General features: G+C 47.2%; 1 protein-coding gene across 1 annotated transcript; it reads left to right on the plus strand.

Annotated features, from left to right (window-relative positions):
* Positions 1-151: 151 nt before the first annotated feature.
* On the plus strand, positions 152-20,483 carry LOC125448027 (eukaryotic translation initiation factor 4E-binding protein 2-like). Its single transcript, XM_048522950.1, has 3 exons — positions 152-455; positions 18,584-18,757; positions 20,049-20,483. Exons 1-3 carry the CDS (start codon positions 323-325, stop codon positions 20,078-20,080), a joined length of 339 nt encoding a protein of 112 aa, XP_048378907.1. The 5' UTR covers positions 152-322; the 3' UTR covers positions 20,081-20,483.
* The last annotated feature ends 2,451 nt before the right edge of the window (positions 20,484-22,934 follow it).

Raw genomic sequence — 22,934 nt, forward strand, 5'->3', positions numbered from 1 at the left:
CGCAGGGCGCGTTCGCGCCGTCAACCCAGGCGCTCGGCTTTTTCCGGAAAACCCCAGGTGAAGACGTCCCCAGTTCGTCCAGCATGGCTCCGAGGATGACGCGGTGTTCGGCTTCAGCGGGCCGAAGGTTCTCGGTCATTTCCGGAAGGTTTCGGAGGAAGCCGGTTGTTATTGAAGTTGAGGGAGGGGGGCAGGGAGAACTCGGACGGGCCGGGCCGGGCGGATACTGCTGTTGGCGGCGGCTAGAAGGCCGCGTGAGTGTGGCTGTCCCACCGGAGGGGGACAGAGACAGGCTGGGCCCCTTCCCCCTGAGGGGGACGCCATGTCGGGTCCAGGTCAAAAAACCGAGAGCCGTGCCATCCCCACCCGCCGAGTGAGTGTCAGCGACTCGGGCCAGTTACCGCATGATTACAGCACCACCCCCGGGGGCACTCTGTTCAGCACCACACCCGGAGGTAAGGCCCGGCGGGGTGAGGGGGCAAGGGGTAAGGGGAGCTGACTCGACCCCGTTTGCCCACCTCCCTAATTCCCGCCTTCTGCCTCTTCTCACCTCACACACACACCACACCCGCCCCCGCCCGCACTCCTCCCCCCCCCCCGCACTCCCCCCCCCCCCGCACTCCCCCCCCCCGCACTCCCCCCGCCCGCACCCCCCCTCGCACTCCCCCCCCCCCCGCACTCCCCCCCCCCCCGCACTCCCCCCCCCCGCACTCCCCCCCCCCGCACTCCCCCCCCCCCGCACTCCCCCCCCCCCCGCACTCTCCCCCCCCCCCCGCACTCCCCCCCCCCCGCACTCCCCCCCCCCCCCCCCGCACTCCCCCCCCCCCCCGCACTCCCCCCCCCCCGCACTCCCGCCACCCCCCCCCCCCGCACTCCCCCCCCCCCCCGCACTCCCCCCCCCCCGCACTCCCCCCCCCGCACTCCCCCCCCGCCCCCGCACTCCCCCCCACCGCCACTCCTCCCCCCCCACCGCCCCCTCACTCTCTCTCCGCCCCCCCGCACTCTCTCCCCCCCCCCGCACTCCTCTCTCCCCCCCCGCACTTCCTCCCCCCCCCCCCGCCCGCACTCTCTCTCCCCCCCCGCTACCTCTCCCTCCCCCCCGCCACTCTCTCCCCCCCCCGCACTCCTCCCCCCCCTCCCACCTCTCCCCCCCGCACTCCTCTCCCCCCCCCGCACTCTACTTCCCCCCCCCCGCACTCTCTCCCCCCCCCGCACTCTCCCCCCCCGCACTCTCTCCCCCCGCACGCTCTCCCCCCCCACCCCGCACTCTCCCCCCCCCCCCCACTCTCCCCCCCCCCCGCACTCTCCCCCTCCCCCCCCCCGCACCTCTCTCCCCCCCCGCACCTCTCCCCCCCCCGCACTCCTCTCCCCCCCCCCCGCACTCTCTCCCCCCCCCCGCACTCTCTCCCCCCCCCCGCACTCTCTCCCCCCCCCCGCACTCTCTCCCCCCCCCCGCACTCTCTCCCCCCCCCGCACTCTCTCCCCCCCCCGCACTCTCTCCCCCCCCCGCACTCTCTCCCCCCCCCGCACTCTCTCCCCCCCCCGCACTCTCTCCCCCCCCCGCACTCTCTCCCCCCCCCGCACTCTCTCCCCCCCCCGCACTCTCTCCCCCCCCCGCACTCTCTCCCCCCCCCGCACTCTCTCCCCCCCCCCGCACTCTCTCCCCCCCCCGCACTCTCTCCCCCCCCCCGCACTCTCTCCCCCCCCCGCACTCTCTCCCCCCCCCGCACTCTCTCCCCCCCCCGCACTCTCTCCCCCCCCCCGCACTCTCTCCCCCCCCCGCACTCTCTCCCCCCCCCGCACTCTCTCCCCCCCCCGCACTCTCTCCCCCCCCCGCACTCTCTCCCCCCCCCGCACTCTCTCCCCCCCTCCCCCCCGCACTCTCTCCCCCCCGCACTGTCTCTCCCCCTCCCCCCCGCACTGTCTCTCCCCCTCCCCCCCGCACTGTCTCTCCCCCTCCCCCCCCCCGCACTGTCTCTCCCCCTCCCCCCCCCCGCACTCTCTCTCCCCCTCCCCCCCCCGCACTCTCTCTCCCCCTCCCCCCCCCGCACTCTCTCTCCCCCTCCCCCCCCCGCACTCTCTCCCCCCCTCCCCCGCCGCACTCTCCACCCCCCCCCCCCCGCACTTTCTCCCGTGCGCGCGCACCCCCCCCCCCCCCCCCCGGCTCACGAACACACCTTCCCGACCCCACCTGCACACACCCCTCCCCCCCCACGCATGTGCAATCTCCCCCACGCCCCTGCACCCACCCTCCGTTTCCCCTCTCCCTGCCCAGGACCATGACAACTGATCTTTTCCCCTCTCATCTCAAGCCTAACACAAACACCTTCACCGCCCCTGTGTCTTCACTGCCCACCTGTCGATGCCCCCATCTGCACCCCCTTCATTCCCCTCACCTGCCTAGGACCATGACAACTGATCTTTCCCTTCCCATCTCTATGTTCTGTGTTCTACATCTCAAGTTTCTCTGCAGCCCTGATGAGATATTCCCATTCCACTTGCATGTTGGTGGTCCCCCATGATTATTGTAGCATGTTTTTTTTGTTGGAGTACTTGAAAATGCATGTTAAAATAGGTTGTGAGCCAGCACAGCTTCATCGAGGAGACATCGTGCCTGGCAAATCTCAGCATTGTTTGAGGAGGTAACGAGCAAGTTAGACAAAGCAGAGCCAACCATCTCTGAGATATTGAATACAAGCACCAGGCAGTCTTGGGGACTGTCAATCCTGGCCACAGAGAACAGATGAGATTGCTTGGCCTCAGCAGAGCCCCCCACTCTCAAGCCTGCTGGACAAACTCAAAGGCCGTAGCTCCTTCAGCAGTACCTCCAGGATTCCTCCATCTGCCTCCCTCGTAGTCATGCCCTCTTGTCCCTGACTGAATTCAGTTCCAGCTAGTTCTCCTAAGGGGTGTGACTTACTCATGAAACACAGTATCCAAGTAATCTCTTCCCCCACCCCACCCCACCCCACGCATTGCAGCCTTTGAAACTCCGATTCCAGCTCATCGACTCTGTTCCACAAAGAGTAAATAAAATTACAGTCCAGGAACAGGCCCTTCGGCCTTCCAAGCTTTGCATCAACATGCTGCCCATCACAACTAAAAACAGTCCCCCATCGTTCCAGGGACCATATCCCTCTATTCCCACCCACTTCTTGCATTTTTCAAGGCACGCTTTAAAAGTCAGTCGTATCTGCTTCCACTGCCTCCCCCCGGCAGTGAGTTCCAGGCACTCACCACCGTCTTTGTGAAAATAAAACTTAGCTCATACATCACTTTTAAATCTTGCCTGTCGCACCTTAAACCTATGTCCCCTCGTGACTGTCTCTTCCAAGCTGGGGGAAAAGCTTCTGATTGTGCAACTGTCAAACTTCTGTGTTAATCAGTCAACCAAGTCTGAGCTGAGCTAACCTGGGCAGGTTCACTCATGCTCAGCTTATGAACTGAGAGCTCAAAATGCTAGCTGATGTATGAAGTTACTGAGGGAACTGAGCTAGAGATACGCATTCAACTGTTTTGCTTGCCTCAAGATAAACCCAAGAGCAGAATATGTAAAGTCCTGCTCCATCCGGCATCTGCCAGATGGTTCGAGAAGCATGAGCTGAAGTGTGCCCAGTCTCTCCTTGCCATGTTGCTTGGTGTGACCATTCTGTGAACAGTGTAGAAGCAGGCCATGTGACCCATTGTGTTTGCACTGACCTCCACCAAATAAGCATTGTCACTTGGTGCCATTCTCACAACCTTTTCCTGAAATCCTGTCTGTTAATCACGAATGCCCTCTAGAATGGTTCAATTGAACCTGCCTTCACCACTGCTTCCAGGCAGTGCATTCTAGACACAAACCAGAATTGCACACCATTCTCCATTTCATGTCTAACTGGTATCTTGCACAGGTTCAGCATAACTTCCCTACTCTCTGCTCCAATTTATGAATCTAAGGATGCTGTAGGCTTTATTAACTACCCTCTCCACCTACTCTGCTATGCGTAATGGCCCATGCCCTTAACACCATGCAAGCCATGTCCTCAAAGAATTCCACCAAGTTAGTTAAACATGACCTACCCTTCATGAACCTATGCTGAGTGCTCCCAATGGCACAATTTATATCCAGATGTCTTGCTATTTCTTCCTTAATGATGGACTCTTCCTCCTATTTGACAGGGTAGTTTAATAACTCATCCAAAAGATGACACCTCTGACAGTGCAGCACTCCTTGCAACAGACATGAGTCCCTGACACTCATTACTCTCTGACTCTAGGATGAGGGCACTGCTGGGTACTGTTTTTTTTGCTCAACCAATCTGCGTGCTGGGCATTTTCAGCACTGATCATTTGCTGCCCATGTATTGAACACAAATAATCATGATTATGGACCAATGTTGCTGTTGGATATTCCAGCATTAAGTATATTCTCCTCACTTGAAATGAATTTTAAAAGATGACTCTTGGGAATTCTGCAGACCATGAGGTACATGTTAGAGTTTGAAAGGTTCTGACTTGCTAATGTTGGAATCTAAAATGTGTATCATTCAGGGTGATATTCTCCTCTTGGTGCTGACATCTTTCCCTTCCTCTCTCTGTTTTGTTGTATGCTATCTGAACATGATATGATCAGCACTTTGTGGCAGCATAAGAATGTTGCAAGACTAGGCAGTACGACAGCTCTTTCTCCATTCAGTTGCACAATTATCTGGAGAAACATTTCCCTGTTTTGTCTTTCTCGGGAGTTTGTTGAACAGGAGAATGTTTCCTCGTATTGAAATGAGCTGTAATTCAGTTTTGAAAACGCTGCAGTGGGATTTTTACTTCTGAACAGGTGGGAATGGGGTTTGATGTGGAGATACTGGGAATTTTAAGCAGCAAAAGCAAATTTGGAATTTTGTTTCAGAAAGGAATGAGATATACGTACCCCAAGGACAAAAACTTACAGGGTCTGGGAAATAGGAAGAGAGTGGGACACACCAGTTAGCACTTTGAAAGAGCCAGCAGTGCATTTGTGTTATGTGACTTCCTCTTTTCTGTTCTTATGCAGGATGTGAATGTCACTGGTTAGGACTGCATTTATTACTGACCTCTGTTTACCCTTGAGAACTTGGTGGTGAGAAGCCACCTTGATCTATGGCAGTCCACACTGGTGGGGCACTGTTTTTGGGAACGAGTTCCATTTTTGATGCAAGGCAGGTTAAGAGCTGTGACACGTCACTTGAGGGTCAGCTACGTTACTTTGTATCTGGAGCCCTATGTAGGCTAGATCTTGTGAAGTGGCAGAATTCCTTCTTGAAAAGACATCAGTAAGCTTGGTAGATTTACGCCAATTAATAATGGTCACTGAATTGCTGTTTGGATCATGACGTGTTCCAAATTTTTGGTTTTGAATTCACCGTCACCATCTGCCATGGTAGCATGTGGATCCGTGCTGCGAGAGCATTATCCTAGGATTCTGAGTAACTCGTGAGAACACATAACCATAACCACTACAACACCACCTCATGTCATTTGAAAGGATTGGGCTGTCAGTCCATTGTTGGACTGCTGTTTGATCTTTACAAGTGTTTGCATATACATTGTTCCAACATTGTCTTGCAGTCTGCGTTACAGATAGAGTTTGAGTCTTTGCACTGTCAATGAAAGTAAAGTAATCGAAGTTCATGTTCTGCATTGGGTATTTTTCCTGAAGTTGTGTCACTATGAATATCAAGGCCACAATGCTGAAACCTGCACTGGGCCTTGGCTAGATTCATCTCCAACTCCAAAGGATCCCGATCACAGTCCTCCAAGCAAAACTCTTCCCTGCTGTGAATATAAGGGAGAGTTCTGTAGGTGCCAGTCTGCTCCCTTTGTTTTTGTAGGGAGCATTGGTCATGTTGTCAAAGGTGTTTGGTATCTTTTCTGTATTCCATGTTTGGGAAGCAGATATCATCAAAGACCTATATCTTATCAGGGCCCACCACTTTAAACATTTCTACCGGGTTTGATTCCACTTTTTGTCAAGCCTTGCCTGAATTCCTCTGCGTATTGACTTTCTTGATTTCATCGACAGATGCAGGCAAATCACTCTTTTTTTTCAAGGATGGTCATGGAGGAATCTAGTTGAGGGTCTTACAAGTTGATTGTAGGAAGCTTGTTCTGCAGGCTGCTCGACTGTTTTGCCGAGAGCCTCTTGTTTCTGCCTGATGTTGGACTCAGGACAACTTGTCACTCAGGAACGGTTTGGAGCCTGTCATCCAGATTCCACCTACGTATGTCATGGAAGTTAAAAGCTTTGTTTAAGTTATGGGAGTCGTCTTGTTCTTACTGTTCCATCGCTTTCTTTTCTCACAAACTTGCATTATATGCAGCTCTCTCTGAACCATGCTTTCAAATGCCCAAACTCTCTTCTGGAGGGAGAGGTTGGATTTGTCTGTCGTTTTGTACCGCCCTGCAGGATTTGAGAGAACCTTCACTCATTTTCATCAAACCAATGCTGATGCGCACTGACACACTTCTGTCCCAGAAGGTTGTTTGACTGTTGACATCTTGAAATTTGCTCGATTTTCTGACATGGTCTCTCGCTGTCGTAGGATGTGCGAGCTATGAGCATCTGGTCACGTCTTCTGAAACTGTTTGCAGCAAGTAATATTTCTCAGATCAGCCATCCTGGAGGGACTTCAGATGGCTTTTGGTTGCTTGTGCCGAGTTGGAGCAGCTTGCCAGTTAAGGATTGCTCTAATTGACCTATGATCAGTCCAGTATTTTGCACCTTGCACAGATAGTTAGTTCATCATGGAAATCCCTGTATTCTACAGTGATAGCAGCTGATCCTGTGTCACATTTTTAACCTGAGATCCAAGTGTTCATGTACTCAGCAGCTTGACTGAGCATTGTTTTGGGAATTCAATGACTGTACTCAGTACATTTTGTCAGGGATGCTAGGCCATTGCTGTGAGATTTTTAAACCCCTGTTTGCCCAGAACTACTTGCTAATAGTCTGTACTCTGCTACGTTGGCGTTGAAATCTTCCAGGATCATGAGCTTAGCACTGAACATCATGGTCTGATCGAGTTGATTCAAACCATCATAGAATTATTCTCTCATGGCCTTGAGATTGTTGAGGGTGAGTGCGTAGACCCTGATTATGGGCACACGACATGTTTCAGCGACTAAGCAGCTTTGTGAGACATTTGTTAAGTCTGATGTCTTTTGTTCAAGAAAAGTGAAGCCACGTATGTCTTGTTTTTACAAACTTGAATTCGCAAGACCTATCTCTCTCAGTGCTGTAGGTAATGAGATTTAGTGTCAAGATCTGAAGGTAAATAATCTTTCTTTCTCTGATTTTCATGTTATTCAGCCACTTAATGTGTGACTTGCTGCAATAGACTGGGCAGATGATGTTTGGAGCACCTTTTTCTCACTTCCCCTGAGGGTGATTGTCATGCACTGAAGATGACTGCGTGACACAGACACTCTGGATGCTGCCAGACTCTTCTGCTGTTGCAGTACATTCAAGTGACTGCTTGTGGTCATCTCTACCTTTTCATTTAACGAGGCACACATCAGCACAGATCCGAGTGTTTTTGAAGTAGGGAAGCCATTGCCTTGGAGCAATCCCACTCTCTTGGCTGAAGAGGCCTGGATTTGGTGGCATTACAATAGCATCTTTTATGGCTTTGCCATGTTCTCAATGCTGCTCTGTGTTTGGATTGCTGCATTAGCTTTTGTGTCAAACGAATGACACCTTCTGTTCAGCCTGTTGTAGCAGTCTATACGTGCTGGTGATGGGTAAATCCCCCAACTCAGCAAGTAACCCTCACCTGGTTAATGTCATTTGTAAAAGCACTCACCTGCGGTGTGGCAGTTCCTGAATGTGATACACGAGACAGTCTGGGTCAGGTGGGGACCAAAGTGAGCAAGTTATTACAAGTGCAACAAATCCTGTTTCAGATAGCACCCCTCCTTAAGTATCCCACGAGCTACCATCCCAGCCGATTTCAAGATCCAAAGAATGGGCAGAAATTGGGTATTCCATGCCATTCCGTTTCCTTGGGTGTCTTTCCAATTCCCCTCAGCAGCAGATTGCAAGTATTAACAAACCCCGGGATGTTATGGAGCTGACAGCTCATGAGTGGGTTTCAGGCTTCTCAACTTGTCACCTCAGTGAGTTAATGTTTATGCACTGTATGGGCAAGTTCACAGTAAAGTAATAAACCTGACGCAGTGATCCCCAACTTCACACAGTTCCTTCAACATTGACGTTTTGAGAGGTATTTGTAATCCGTAAGGGTGGCTCTGATTACAGGAGACAGTGTCAAGTGAAGAAGACCGTATATTTTCATAGCACCTTTCACTACTTGCCAAAGCCTATTCTTCTGCTACTTTGTCCCTCCTGTTATCTCACTTGCCTTGGAATGTGTCTGGATTATTCTCTCGCACTGCTTTCTTTGAACTGAGTTCCAAATACCCCTTGATCATAAAAAGTGCAATACTTATTGAGGGACAGAGTGAGGAAAATGGTGCATATGCTCCTGGCAAGCCTGGTGTGGTTTCTTTTTTCAAGCCTACCTTCCCCCACAAGGCATAAGAGCAGAACGAAGCCATTCAACCCTTCGGGTCTGCTCCATCATTCAATGCCATTATGCCCGATCTGATAATCCTCTACTCTACCATCTTACCTTTTCACCATAAGTGTTGATTCCTTTCCTGATGAAAAATCTGTCTGTCTTTGCTTTGAATATGCTGAATGACTCAGATTCAACATCCCTCTATGGCTTTATAAACAAAAATTCACCTCTGTTTTAAATATGTGACTTCTTATTCTGGGATGATGTAGTGTGGTCCATGACCCTTCCCACAAGGGGAAGCAACTTTTCTGCATCTACCCTGCCCTGTCCACTAAAAAATTTGCTTGTTTCAGTGAAGTCCTCTCTCATTCTCGAGAAGTCCAGATAATACAAACCCAATCTGCACAATCGTTCGTCATTTAGCAGTCTCTCCATACTCCAGATCAGTCTAGTGAACCTTCTCTGAACTGCCTGAAAACCTTACAGACCATTGGTAATCAGAAATTTCAATCTCTCTCTTAAACATCGTGTGTAGGATGGTTTGGAGTGACAGTTGCAGAGAGAGCAAGTACACATAAGTGGGGCCTACTGGCCTCTGTGCTGCAGTTGTTTTCCTTTCGATTCCATTTTGTATTGAGGAAAACATTTATAACCCTGTAAGTTAATTTATTTAAGTGATGTTTACTTTTCCATGAGGTCAATGAGCAGCTGAACCATGTGGAATCTGAATGGTATTTCTGATCTTCAGACTGGAGAGCTTGAATTGGTATCAGCAAGGGGAGGATTGGGGCTGAGTTTGTTTTCAATTGTAATCTGGCATCTGGGATTTTGCAAAACTCTTGGCCCTTATCCCAGAGGACACTGGTCACCCTGGGGTGGCATGGTGGCTCATTGGTTGGCACTGCTGCTTCACAGGACCAGGGACCTGGGTTTGATTCTAGCCTCGGGTGACTGACTGCATGGAATTTGTGCATTGTTCCTGTGTCTGTGTGGGTTCTCTCTGGGTGTTCCAGTTTCTTCCCATAGTCCAAAGATGCATAGGTGACATGGATTGGCCGTGCTAAATTGCCACAGTGGGAAATGCTGGCTTAGGGTAGGGGGTGGATTTTGGTGGGATGCTTTTTGCAGGGTCAGTGTGGACTTAAAGGGCCAAACAGCCAGCTTCCAAAGTGTGGGAATTTGATGAAAGGGCTGTTCGCATCACGTTGGCAAACATTTTTGCATCTTGACTTGAGGCCAGGTGGTTGTCATGCAACGATGAATCATTTCTCAGACTAGCAGTCAGTCCATTTAGCTGATTAACTTTGCTTCAGCCAAGTCCAGAATCTGCCCTTTCATGAAGCAGAGTTTGTACTTCGATGAATACTCCATTACTGACTGATTTGTGCAAAGGGGTCATATTTCAGCAAGCAGTGAACAATGAAGGAGAAACAGAAGAAAGTTAGGGCGAACAATGTCATAATCCAAGATAACCATAGAATGGTCTCTGGCCAAGTTTCTGCATTTGGCACCCCTGGAATTGAAGCGGATCAAGACTCATTGTTTTGATTCAACTTTAGACTCTGTTCAGAAACATTGCTCTGCTCAAAACATGACAACAGCTGGATAAGCTGAAGGGTGATTGAGAAGGTGATCTTGTCTTCTGAACTGACTGCGAATCAATCACTCTCTCTCAATTTTGAACACGTTCAACAAGAACACAGGTTAAGGTGCTGTTTGAGATGTACTCCTTAACTGAATAATGTCATCAGCTGAGACAGTTCATTTGCTCTGTCAAAGAATGGATTAGCTTAGCCGCTGTACTGGACAGGTTCAGTTAGGTTGTCATTTGGAACTTGGTGATGATTAGTTGTTTCCTAAGCCTCAAACAACTAAATGCACAGAATGGATATTTGAGTAGGAGTTTTCCAGAATAGCAGTGTGGTGCCTTCAGCTTTGAGCCAGGAGTCTTGGGTTCAAGGCCCACCTGCTCCAGAGATGTGTGATAAACCAACAGGTTGATTATTGAATATCTGAATGTGTTCACGTTGGTGCTTCGTATTCAGATTTGACCTTGTCACAACAGGAAACAAGGCCGTTTTCATCCTGATAGTTTTTTTAAAAAAAAAACCTGCAATTGGGTAAATCACAGCCCAGTCTCAAATATTGTAAGGGTCCAGACAATGCTCTGAAAATATTTCCCCGCCAAAGGAAGTAGATGTTGGATTTGCCGACCGTTTGATAGAGACATTAGATGAGGCATCTTAAATTTTAACAAAACATAGAAATGCAATGTTCTGATGAAATATCTTGGATGAGCATAAATTCCATGGCTAAATAATAAGAAGATATCCAACGTATATTTCTCCAAAAGAGGGACAAACTTCACCCTCCACTTTGCACACACAGAAAACTTGAAACGAAATATAACCTTGGCCCTGAGTGGGCCCACATGTATTTAAAACTTGTAGTCAGTCAGTTGTTAGCCAAGACAGATTGTAAATGCGTTAGAACTGAGTACCAGTGAAGAACATAAATTTGTTCCATGGAGTTTTCATTCAGCCAAATATGGTAGTTTAATCCTTCACCTCTCTGGTTTCCACGACACCAAGCACCATTTTCAACAGGGGGTATCTTCTCCCAGCCCTTGCTTCCCTCTGAAATGTCAGATGCCTCTTCAAGTTATATGGAGGCTGCGCAGTGAAGGATCAGGTGAAAGTTCATTAACCTGAACTTATGTCTCCATAGATGGATGCATGACCAAAAGAACTGCCAGCATACTGTTTTGACTTCAAATTTCTAGTGTCCACCGTATTTACCTTTGCCACCAAATGATTGATGTCACCTCCTTATTTTGTCTAATCATGTTGCAAGGCCATTGCTACAGTGATTAGCAGCAGAGATAGCATCTTGACGAGAATAATGCTTGATTTCGCCCCTCCATTTTTGAAAAATGTCTTCAAGGGCTGTGGGTATCAATGGCTAGACCAGCATTTGCCTATTTCTAATTAGTCTGTTTCACGCAAATTAAAATCAATATATTTTCTGTGCAAATTTGTGAAGTGCCGCATTTTAGCATATGATGCAGTTGTCTGTAAACATAATGTCATGCCAATGCATTGTGTTAAAGATAGCACAGTTTGTTGTCTGCAAGGAAGTTCATTCATTTATTCGCATGTGATTGTTCCATAACCCATTCTTTGTAAATTGCATGTCCTCTGTTTTGGCGGGTCTGATCGGTATTTCTAAATGCTTCTGGTCTCATAAGTATCCCTTTGTGACCCTATTGCGTTCTGTCAAAAGGTGGACACAAATGTGGGGATTACTTGAGGGATAAACACGGCCCAGGACCTTCGCCATCCTGGTAACAGGACAAGGGGAGACAACTGCTAACTTGACAATGAAACCTTGTCAGACTATGTCGTACAAATTTAGGATGGCAAGTTCCTTGTTGGGAGAAATAGTTCTCTTTTACTAGAGGTGGTCATGTTTTGTCTTTGAGTATTATCTGCAACTGGATAATATTTCTGGTAACCTTGAGTTCATGTTTTTTGTTCAAGATAAGTTTGAATGGGTATCTGGTTTTGCAGTATCTCTTGGCTCACAGCAAAGATTTAACAAGCTTTATTGTCAACAAGGATAGAGATCATGGGGACAGAGGGCACAAATATGCTGCAGGTGACTGAGTCTATCAAAGTTCAGTCCTTGCTGTTGTGTATGTTTTCCTCTTGGGGCGCTCAGTCACTGCTCTAGTCAATGTAATTGTCACAAGCTTCAGAATCATGGGAGAGAGGATTGGGTGTGTTGAATATCTTCTGATGTTTGCATTGGTTTTTATGGTCCCCATCCCCGCCTGTCATCTGTGCCCCATCATAGTGAAGTAGTCTTAGTTCATTGTCACCATATGGAATAACAGAACTACGCACGATCAAAATATTCAAGCAAAGGACAAAGTCAAATTCCTCAACAGTACAGCTCACCTTCCTGATTAAAAGACTGTGTTCACAAGAACATCCTTGCACACTTGGCAGAACATACCTTTTATAGTATGATTATGTTCAGTCCTACAGCCGATAATATAATACCAAATGTGGGCACTGTTTGAGTCCAGTTTTCACAATGTATCACTGGCCGCCATGACAAACATAAACTTGTTACACCACAAAAAGATGATTGCAGTTGGCACTATTTTGCTTTCCACTGAAAGCACAGCCAGAAGCTGATAACATTGATTAAGACTTGGAAATGGAGCAGCTGGATAATGTGTGAGAGATTGTGTGCTTGTTTACGTAAAACTTCAGAAGTAAATTACCTGCAAGCAGAAAGAACTGGACTAGACTCTGGCTTGAGCTGCAGAGTGACATTTTCACCACATAACCAGATAATAAAGACCATCTCTAACAGGAGAAAGCCTGGCCATTCTTTTATTCATATCAAATCCCTGGCTGTTAGCTGGTTACAGAAAATATAACTGAAGTGACCACAAGTCCATCTGCAAAATTGTTCTTTTGTGACTCTTCAAGGCCTGACCACCATTTACAAGGCACAATTCAAAAGGAGTGCCTGGATAAGTGCAGCTTCAACAATCCTCCAGAAGCTTGATGGCAGGGCAAAGCAGCCTGTTTGATGCTCCCTCCACCACTGACACTCTGCGGCAGCAGTGAGGGCTATGCACAAGATGCTGTGCAGGAATTTAACCAAGATTTCAGAGAAGGCACTTTGCCAACCCAACTGGAAGGACAAGGGCAGCAGATGCAGGAGAGTATCCTCACATGCAAGTTTCCATTCTGACCTGGATCTATAATCACTGTTCTTTCAGTGTTGCTGGGTCAAAATGCTGGGATTTAGTCCCGAACTGCATCAAGGGTGTCTCCATAATATGGACTGCAGCAGTTCAAGGAGGCATGTAGAGGGCTGTATTCGAGAGGGCACAAGACTGGAGACCTCTTCGGCAATGAGGTCAGGCAGGTGACTCGTGTCATTTGGAGAGCACTTTTGGTCCAATGACCATAACACTCTTAGTTTTAACGTAGTTATGAAAAAGATAGGATAAGTACGCAGGTTAAGGTGCTGAACTGGACCAGGGCCAATTTTGGGGCCATTAGGCAGGATCTAGGATGGTCAGTTGGGTGGGTCTTTTTGAAGGAAAAGGAATGACTGGCAAATGGGAGGCTTTTAAAAGTGTGATTTCAAGAGTCCAGGGACAGAATGTCCCCGTTAGGGTGAGGGGAAAAGCTTGTAGGTTTGGGGATCCCTGGCTGACAAGGGATATTGATACTCTGGTCGGGAAAAAGAAGTTGCGTTTAAGCTATTGAGCTGGTGAATTCCTAGACGATGACAAAAGTGTAGGAGCGCACTTAAGGGGGAAATCAGAAGAGCACAAAGAGGGCATCAGATGGATCAGGCGGATAAGGTTAAAGATAATGCCAAAAGATTCTTTATCTATATTCAGAGTAAAAGAGTGACTAGGGAGAGAATAGGCCCCTTAAAAATCACTATGGCCATCTATGTGTGGAGCCACAGGAGACGGAGATTTTTAATGAATATTTCTCCTCGCTGTTTACTGAGGAGAGAATCATCGATGCTAAGGAAATAAGAAAAACAAGGGAATGTTTTGGACTGCGTATACGTTTCCAGAGAGGAGGTGTCTGCAGTCTTTTAAGTGCATTAAGGTGGATGAAGCTCTTGGGCCTGATCAAGTCTAAAGTTGTGGGAGGCTAAGTAAGAAATAGCAGAGGCCCTTGCAGTAATTTTTTCTTCATCTTTAGCCAGTGGTCAAGTTCGAGCAGGCTGGAGGGTGGCTGATGTTCCATTGTTTAAGAAAAGTAACAAAGACAAGCCAGGGAACTGCAGGGTAGTGAGCCTGACATCAGTGGTAGGCAGCTATTGGAATAAATACTGTGGGACAGGATGAACCAATGTTTGGATAGTCAAGTCTGATTTGGGATTATCAGCATGGATTTGTGCACGGAAAGTCAGATCTTTTAGAGCTTTTTTTTGAAGAGGTAACCTAGAGGATGGATGAGGGAAGAGCACTGGATGTTGCCTATATGAACTTTATTAAGGCCTTTGACAAGGTCTCCCATGGCAGGCTAGTCATGAAAGTTAGGTTGCGTGGGATCCATGGTATAGCTAGCAAATTGGATTCATAATTGGCAGAATGTTAGGTAGCAGAGGGTGATGGTTGAAGGTTGTTTCTCGGACTGGAGGCCTGAGGCTAGTGGTGTGCCACAGGGGAAAACAGTGCTGGGACCTTTCCTTACACAAATGATCTGGATGTTAATGAACAAGGCATGATTGGTAAGTTTGCAATGTGTTGTTGATAGCAAAGGTTATCAAAAATTACAGAGAGATCTTGATTAGAGAGGGAAGTGGGCTGAGGATTAGCAAATTCAATACAGATAAGTTTGAGGTGTTCTAGTTTGGAAAGCTAAACCAAGGCAGGACTTATACATAAATGGTAAGGTCCTATGGAGTGTTGTGGGCCTCAAGTGCAAGTACATAGTTCATTGAAAGTGGCATCACAGGTGGTGAAGAAGGCATTCAGCATGCTGACCTTCACAGGTTGAGGCACTGAGCACAGGAGTTGGGAAATTATTACAGCCGTATAAGTCATTGGTACGGCAACACTTGGAATATCGTGTACAATTTTGGTCACCCTGCTGTGGGAAAGACATAGTTAAAGTGCAAAGTGTGCAAAGAGGATAAACGAGGATGTTGCCAGGATGAGTAGGTCTGCGATGTAGGGAGAGGTTGGCCAGGATAGCACTTTATTCCTTGAAATGTGGGAGAATGAGGGGTGACCTTAGTGAGGTGTATAAAATCATGAGGGACATAGAATGAATTCTCGTCTTTTCCCCTGGCATGGGGACTTGAACAGTAAAGGGCATAGGTCTCAGGTGAGAGGGCACAGATTGAAGAAGGACCTGAGGGGCAATTTCTTCACGCGGAGATTAGTGTGTAAATGAAATGAGCTGCCAGGGAAAATGATTGTGGCAAATGGAATAGCAACATTTAAAAAGCATTTGCATAGGTTCATGGATGGGAAGGATTTAGAGTGATGGGCACCAAATGTGGGCAGTTGGAACTGAGCAGGCAGCATGGACCAGGTTGGGCCAAAGGGCCTGTTTTACCCTATGATGGATTACTGTATCTCGCCATTTTATGCAGAACATGTAGGGATGAGCAATAAATGCTGATCTTACCAGCCATGCCTGCATCCTGTGAATGAATTTAACAAAGGCACCTTGCTTGTGCTGCTGAAAACATTGGTTTAGGCTAAGAGTAACCACACCTGTCTTGGTGAAGTCCTTGTAACTCAGACTTCCATCTGATTGCCAGTGACTTAGTTGGGTGCCAAAGCCAGTGTCTTGAATGACAGCATCAGTCACAGAGTCATACACCATGGAAGCAGATAGTTGGGTCCAACTCAACTGGGCTGACCAGACATGCCAACCTGGCAAGTGTTCCATTTGCCAGCATTTGGCACATATCGCTCTAACCCCTTCCTGAAGCTCCACGTTCAACACTGTTATCCCCTCCAGACTGAACTCAAAACTGCATGACCCTGGTTTAGGCTCTGCCCTCTGCAACTGGATCCTCAGATTTCTGACTCATAGGCCACAATCAGTGAGGATTGGTAACTGCACCTTCTCCACAATAAAGCGTACTGTTCCCCCCAGGGATTTGCCCTCAGCCCCCTTCTGTACTCCCTGAACACCTACAGCTGTGTTGCCAAATTCTGAACAAATGCCATTTTCAAGGTCGCTGACAGCACCAGCATTGTGGGATGGATATCGAACAAATACGAGTCAAAATACCGAAGCGGGAGAGAGCGCTTGGTGATGCAGTGCAATAAAAGCAGTCTGTCTCTCAACGTCAGCAAAACTAAAGAACTCATTGTCGACTTCAGAAAGAGAGGAGGATAACATGCTCCCATTTACACCAACGGAACTGAGGCTGAGAGAGTGAAGAGAATCAAGTTCCTCCGATTACCGACTTGTCTTGGACTTCCCATGTAAATGCAACAGTCAAGAAGGCACAACAATGCTTCCTGTTCCTCAGGTGGCTCAGGAAATTTGGTATGTCCATAAGATCTCTCACCAACTTCTGCAGATGCACCATTGAAAGCATACTGTCTGGTGCATAAGGGCCTGGTACGGCAACTGCTCTGCCCAGGACTCTATGAAACTACAGAAGGTTGTGTACGCAGCTCAGACCATCATGCAAGTTAACCTTCCATCCATGGACTCTATTTACATGGCTCACTACTGTGGAAAGGCAGCCAACATCATCAAAGACCCATCGCACCCTGGTGATGATCTCCTACAACCTTTTCCATCAGGCAGAAAGTACTGAATCCTGAACACGTGCACAAGCAGGTTCAGGAACAGTTTCAGGCTGTTAATAGACTGATGAATGGACTCTAGCTTCAAACAATGTCATCTGCAATGCAATTTGTATGCTTCTAAATCACTTTGATCTGTACATCCTTTTAATGAGTGGGACAGGCAGATCACAGCAAGCAAAGCTTTTCACTGTATTTTGGTACAAGTGATGATAAATCAGTCTTTTCGTACACCTATGCAGGTGCCTTTTCAATGTTGTAATTTGTGAAAAAGTTAGCCCTCGTGTCTTTTTGAAATCTTTCTCACCTTTTAAACCTAGTTTTAGAATTCTCCACCCCTCCCCCAATGCACCCTCACCATGCCCCACGTGATTTTATAAACTTCCACAAGGTTGTCCCTCAGCCTCCAACACGCCAGCGAAAAAATGCCCCAGCCTATTAAGCCTCTACTTCTCCAGTTAGCCAGGCTTACCTTTCAGATCGCTGAAAAAAGGTCGGTTTCATCTCACTTCCTTTGTTTGTTTTGTGTGCTTTGGCTGAAGCTGGCAGGAAAATGAACCTAAGCATTCAGGGCAGGAGAACACCATTTGGCTCCTTGCCTGCTGTACCATTCAATGAAATGATGGCTGATCTGGTTGTGATGTCAGCTCCACATTCTCACCCACCCCTGCGGAGTGTTGACCGCCAACCCCCATCTCCCCACCCTGGCAGGCAAGAATCTAACCTCAACATTACACTAAAACTACTCCGTAACCCCACCTCCACTGAATCCTGGGCAAGTGTTCCAAAAACGTGGAACGATCTAAGAGAAATAAATTATCCTGCTTCTCCCTGTTGAAGGAAGGCTCTTGATTTTTAAACTGTTTCCCCCAGTTCTAATCTTTCCCAGAAGGGGAAACATGCTCTGAACATCTACGCTATCGAGTCCTCTTGCGATCTTAATGTCGTAGAAAGATTTTGATGCGATTTAGATTTATTGCCACATTTACACAAAAATACAGGTGTTCTCGTAAAATGCGTTAGTTGTGTTTCTTGGATGAGTTTGTGCGATAGAAAATTGCTGTACTTGTACGGCAGAAAGTTTGCGTATCCAAGCAGCATCCACTATTCATCAATTGCATTACAGCCTATTCGTATTAATGAAAAATGTGTTATTGCTGACCTACTTGTATGGTGAAAAGTGTCTTTTTGCTTGTTATACGCAATAATACCTTTTATTCTTGTGTAAGGAAGGGCTAAGCTCCCATAAAAGTCAATTACTTGTATCAAAATTTGAGCCAAAATTTAGAGAATTGGGTGCAGAAAGAAACCAGACCATGCCAAAGTAGACGGGATTGTGCCCAAAACAAGAAAAACCGTGAAGTGTTATTGAGAAGTAGCATTTGAAACAACGTGCCTTGGGGAGAACATTATTGCAAGCAATTTTTAATATCCGTCATTTTGAGTGAACTGATGAATATTCTATTGTGCTGAGTCTGTCAAGCTGTATCAGAAGACTGAAAGTATAACTGGAAAATAATTCACACTCAATCCCATTGATGCTGACAGTACACCATGGAATCCCACCTGGATTATTCTGCTTTCTTGTGAACGAAATAAAACTTGCAACAGCTTATGTTCCATGGTGCAGCAGAGCCTGATGAGTCTAATGTCTGCGCGATTGGAATGAATAATATTTGTTCCCTGTTGTTCTGACCACAGCGTTGCTGTTCTATTGCAGGCACCCGCATTATTTATGACCGTAAGTTTCTCATGGAATGCCGCAATTCTCCAGTTGCCAGGACTCCGCCACGCGATCTTCCAAAAATTCGGGGTGTCACAAGCCTAAATGCAACAGAGAAGGTGAAACCAGCAACAAACCATGTGAACAATCACGAGGAGAAGGCAGCTGGTGGTAAGTAATAGGAACCAGAATATTTAGGAGAATTTCCGTGAAGATCATGTTGCAGGAATGTAACTCTGTTAGTTTGCATTATCCACTTAACACCAGCACTGTTGTTATAGGTTTTGACTACCCAAACTTAAGGCGCCACCTTGTGTTGTCTTGTTCATGGCTGGCTGTCTCTGAATTCGTGGACAAGTCTGACTAGGGTCTTGACATCGTTTGTACTGGGCAGGTTCTTGATTCAAACAGATCTTTAGGCATGTCGAGGTGTGACATCCCATAAAGTCATGGCACCCAGAGTGCAGTGGTTGCTTCTTTTACTTGGTTACTATTCTGCTACTCTCCCAGGTCATGAGGACATTGAGAGAGACCGGTGTCACTATTTTAAGATGTTTGGTAGTGCACTCCTCGTACTCATGAAGGTCAATGGTGCTACACTTGAAGGAACGCTTCCAAGTGTCTTTGTGGTGGTGCTTATGTCCTTGTTTGTTTGGAATCCTGGTCACGTACAGGTTCAACAAGCAGAACCTGGCGGACAAAAGTCTGTTTTTGCCCTCAGGACTGAGGCCTCCAACAGCTGAGGAGCAGCAGCAGCTTCCAAAACAGAAGTAATTTTGTCGCCATGCCAGTCGACATGGGCAAAACCTCTTGGGAACCTTGGAGCTGCTGTGTAATTTAAAAGGAACTTTGCTGGAAGAGGGGTCACTTTTTAGCCCTTTGGAACCAGTGTGCTGTTCTTTGTACCTGATTTGGCAGGGTGTTTTGTCCGAAAGCTTGATGATCTGGCTTCAGGGACCAACATGAGGCTTTATGTGATGTTCCTCCTGTTGAATCCTGTGAATTGCTGGTGCAATTTCTTCAGTACTCGGGTGGTACTGCTGCACATTTCAGGTCTCACTGCAGTCCAGAAGTGTTGAGACAGCAACTGCTGTTCACGCCAGGAGGCAACTGGGACACCACTTGGACCTATCATGTTCGTGGTCTAACAGAAGGGGGAAAATCAGTGAGGCTTGCATTCCCAATGACCAGGTGATCAAGTGACTGTGTGCATGTGTGTCAGTCACAGTATCTACCTGTGTTACTTTTTCTCAACAAATCCACTGCCTGTTTTGTCCCTGCATGTTGGATGTGAGGACCAAGGCGTTGGAAAACGGTGGAAGCGATTCCCTCTCGGAAGTGAGTTTTGCCTGAATCATTGGTTTGGGAGGTGTGGGCAAAGGCCAGGCCAGGGCAACAACCATTGTCTGATTGTTGCGTGAACCTTTTTGAGTCATGAACACTGTGTATTTTGCCTTAACAGGAGATGATGCCCAATTTGAGATGGACATTTAAGACGCACCACATGCTTTCCTCCAGAATGAGGAAATTTGGCCCTGGATCCTCTTCAGTAGGGCTTATTGGTCAGCCCGGGTATTTCTCTAAGTCACCAGCGCTACTTCAAAGTAAGAAATATTCAAGGTGCTCCTACCATTGACAGATCTGACTACAGACAAGAACACGTTCTGCAAATACTTTGATAAGTATTGAGTACCACGTGTCATATGTGGTAGAACATCCACTGATCTTGTTGGCAATGGCTGTTGCGAAGCTGGGGCATCTCTCGGGTTCTTGATCTCTTTAACCTGGTTTGGAAAATTGTACGCCTTTGGTAAATCAAGGCTCAAGGTAAACCTTTCCGAGATGTAATTTTTGGAATGAAGAGAGAGAACCAACAAAATAAAGTGTAATTCAATCATTTTATGTTGTTGCGTCTTGACTCAAACAAGTTACAACTTTATCAGAATGCCTCTTGTTCAGGGTTGTTTGATGTATGTAGTCCATTGCAACATAAGCCCTCCTTTCACAGCCCTGTCTGAATGCACAGCACGTGAGTGTACTTGGCCCCATGTAAGAGATGGTCCCGGGTTCAACTGCAGCTCAGTGTTACGGTTAAAGTAGGCTTGTTTCGGGTCAGAAATTGTAAACAACAACATAAACCCATACCTGTAGAAATCTCACTTTGAAACTCCAGATGAATGTGGCCTTCATCTCCAGCAGGATTTCCATACCAGAGCCAGCAATGCTGAAGCTATCCATCATGATGTAAGACACTGAACATGTGTCACAATTATGACATTATCATGTCTATTCTAAAGGGAAGTCTGAAATGTGATGGTACAAGGCAACAGCAATGGCCATATGAATCAAGGGGTAATTGGGTGAGAATTGCTCGTATGAACATGGGCAGCTAGGAGTCAGTGTGGGTGAGTTTTGGGGGGTGTGCCAAACTTAAGTAAAGCAGTACAGTATATGGACTTGGACTCTGTTCAACAGCAATTACATTTGTGTGTGGAACAGACAAGTATCTCAGAAAAATCCCAAAGAACTGCAGATGCTGAAAATCTGAAACAAAAGCAGAAATTGCCGGAGAAACTCAGCAATTCTTGTGGCATCTGTGGAGAGAATGCAGATTAACGTTTCAAGTTCAGTGAGCCTTCTTCAGAACTGTTTCTGTTTCAGATGATTGATACAGTTGGACACAGGAGCAGGAGGAGCCCATTCAGCCCCTTGAGCCTGTCTTCTATTCAGTGGGATCATGGTTGATCTGTGGCTGAACTCCATGTAGCTCCCTTTGGCGCATATCCCTTCATACTTGACCGATTTTCTGACCCTTGATTCCACTGTCATTTGTGAAAGAGAGATCCAAACTCTTACCACCCTTGGTGTGTTTCCTAAAATCTCCTGAATTGTCTGTCCCTTGTTCTCAGACAACGTCCCTTAGTCTGAACTTAGAACATGGAACGTTACATTACAGCACAGTACAGGCCCTTCAGCCCTCGATGTTGTGCCGACCTGTCATACCGATCTCAAGTCCATCTAAACTACACTATTCCATGTACGTCCATATACTTGTCCAATGACGACTTAAATGTACCTAAAGTTGGCGAATCTACTACTGTTGAAGGTAAAGCATTCCAATCCCTTATTACTCTGAGTAAAGAAACTACCCCTGACATCTGTCCTATATCTTTCACCCCTCAATTTAAAGCTATGCCCCCTCGTGCTCGCCGTAACCATCCTAGGAAAAAGGCTCTCCCTATCCACCCTATCTAACCCTCTGATTATTTTATATGTTTCAATTAAGTCACCTCTCAACCTTCTTCTCTGTAAAGAAAACAGCCTCAAGTCCCTCAGCCTTTCCTCGTAAGACCTTCCCTCCATACCAGGCAACATCCTAGTAAATCTCCTCTGCACCCTTTCCAAAGCTTCCACATCCTTCTTATAATGCGGTGACGAGAACTGTACACAATACTCCAAGTGCGGCCGCACCAGAGTTTTGTACAGCTTCACCATAACCTCTTAGTTCCGAAACTCGATCCCTCTATTAAAAGCTAAAACACTGTCCGCCTTCTTAACAGCCCTGTCAACCTGGGTGCAACTTTCAAGGATCTGTGTACGTGGACAACGAGATCTCTCTGTTCATCTACACTGCTAAGAATCTTACCATTAGCCCTGTACTTTGCCTTCCGGTTACTCCTACCAAAGTGCATCACTTCACACTTGGCTGCATTAAACTCCATTTGCCACCTCTCAGCCCAGCTCTGCAGCTTATCTATGTCTCTCTGCAACCTACAGCATCCGTCGTCACTCTCCACAACTCCACCAACCTTAGTGTCGTCTGCAAATTTACTAACCCATCCTTCTATGCCCTCATCCAGGTCATTTATAAAAATGACAAACAGCAGTGAACCCAACACCGACCCTTGCAGTACACCATAAGTAACTGGTCTCCAGGATGAACATTTCCCATCAACTACCACCTTCTGTCTTCTTTCAGCAAGCCAATTTCCGACCCAAACTGGTTATATCTCCCACAATTCCATTCCTCCGCATTTCGTACAATAGCCTAGTGTGGGGAACCTTATCGAACGCCTTGCTGAAATCCATATACACCACGTCAACGGGTTTACTCTCATCTACCTGTTTGGTCACCTTCTCAAAGAACTCAATAAGGTTTGTGAGGCACGACCTTCCCTTCACAAAACCGTGCTGACTATCCCTAATCAATTTATTCTTTTCTAGATGATTATAAATCCTATCCCTTATAACCTTTTCCACACTTTACCAACAACTGAGGTAAGGCTCGCTGGCCTATAATTACCAGGGTTGTCTCTACTCCCCTTCTGGAACAGGGGAACCACATTTG

Source organism: Stegostoma tigrinum, chromosome 40 (assembly GCF_030684315.1).
Source record: "Stegostoma tigrinum isolate sSteTig4 chromosome 40, sSteTig4.hap1, whole genome shotgun sequence".
Lineage (NCBI taxonomy): Eukaryota > Metazoa > Chordata > Chondrichthyes > Orectolobiformes > Stegostomatidae > Stegostoma > Stegostoma tigrinum.

What these genes read in the sequence shown, in the direction of transcription:
- LOC125448027 (XM_048522950.1), top strand. Translation starts at nt 323, where the DNA reads ATGTCGGGTCCAGGTCAAAAAACCGAGAGCCGTGCCATCCCCACCCGC. An exon ending in GTTCAGCACCACACCCGGAG is followed by an intron (nt 456 to 18,583) that starts GTAAGGCCCGGC and finishes GTTCTATTGCAG; the next exon opens with GCACCCGCATTATTTATGAC. An exon ending in CGAGGAGAAGGCAGCTGGTG is followed by an intron (nt 18,758 to 20,048) that starts GTAAGTAATAGG and finishes TTGCCTTAACAG; the next exon opens with GAGATGATGCCCAATTTGAG.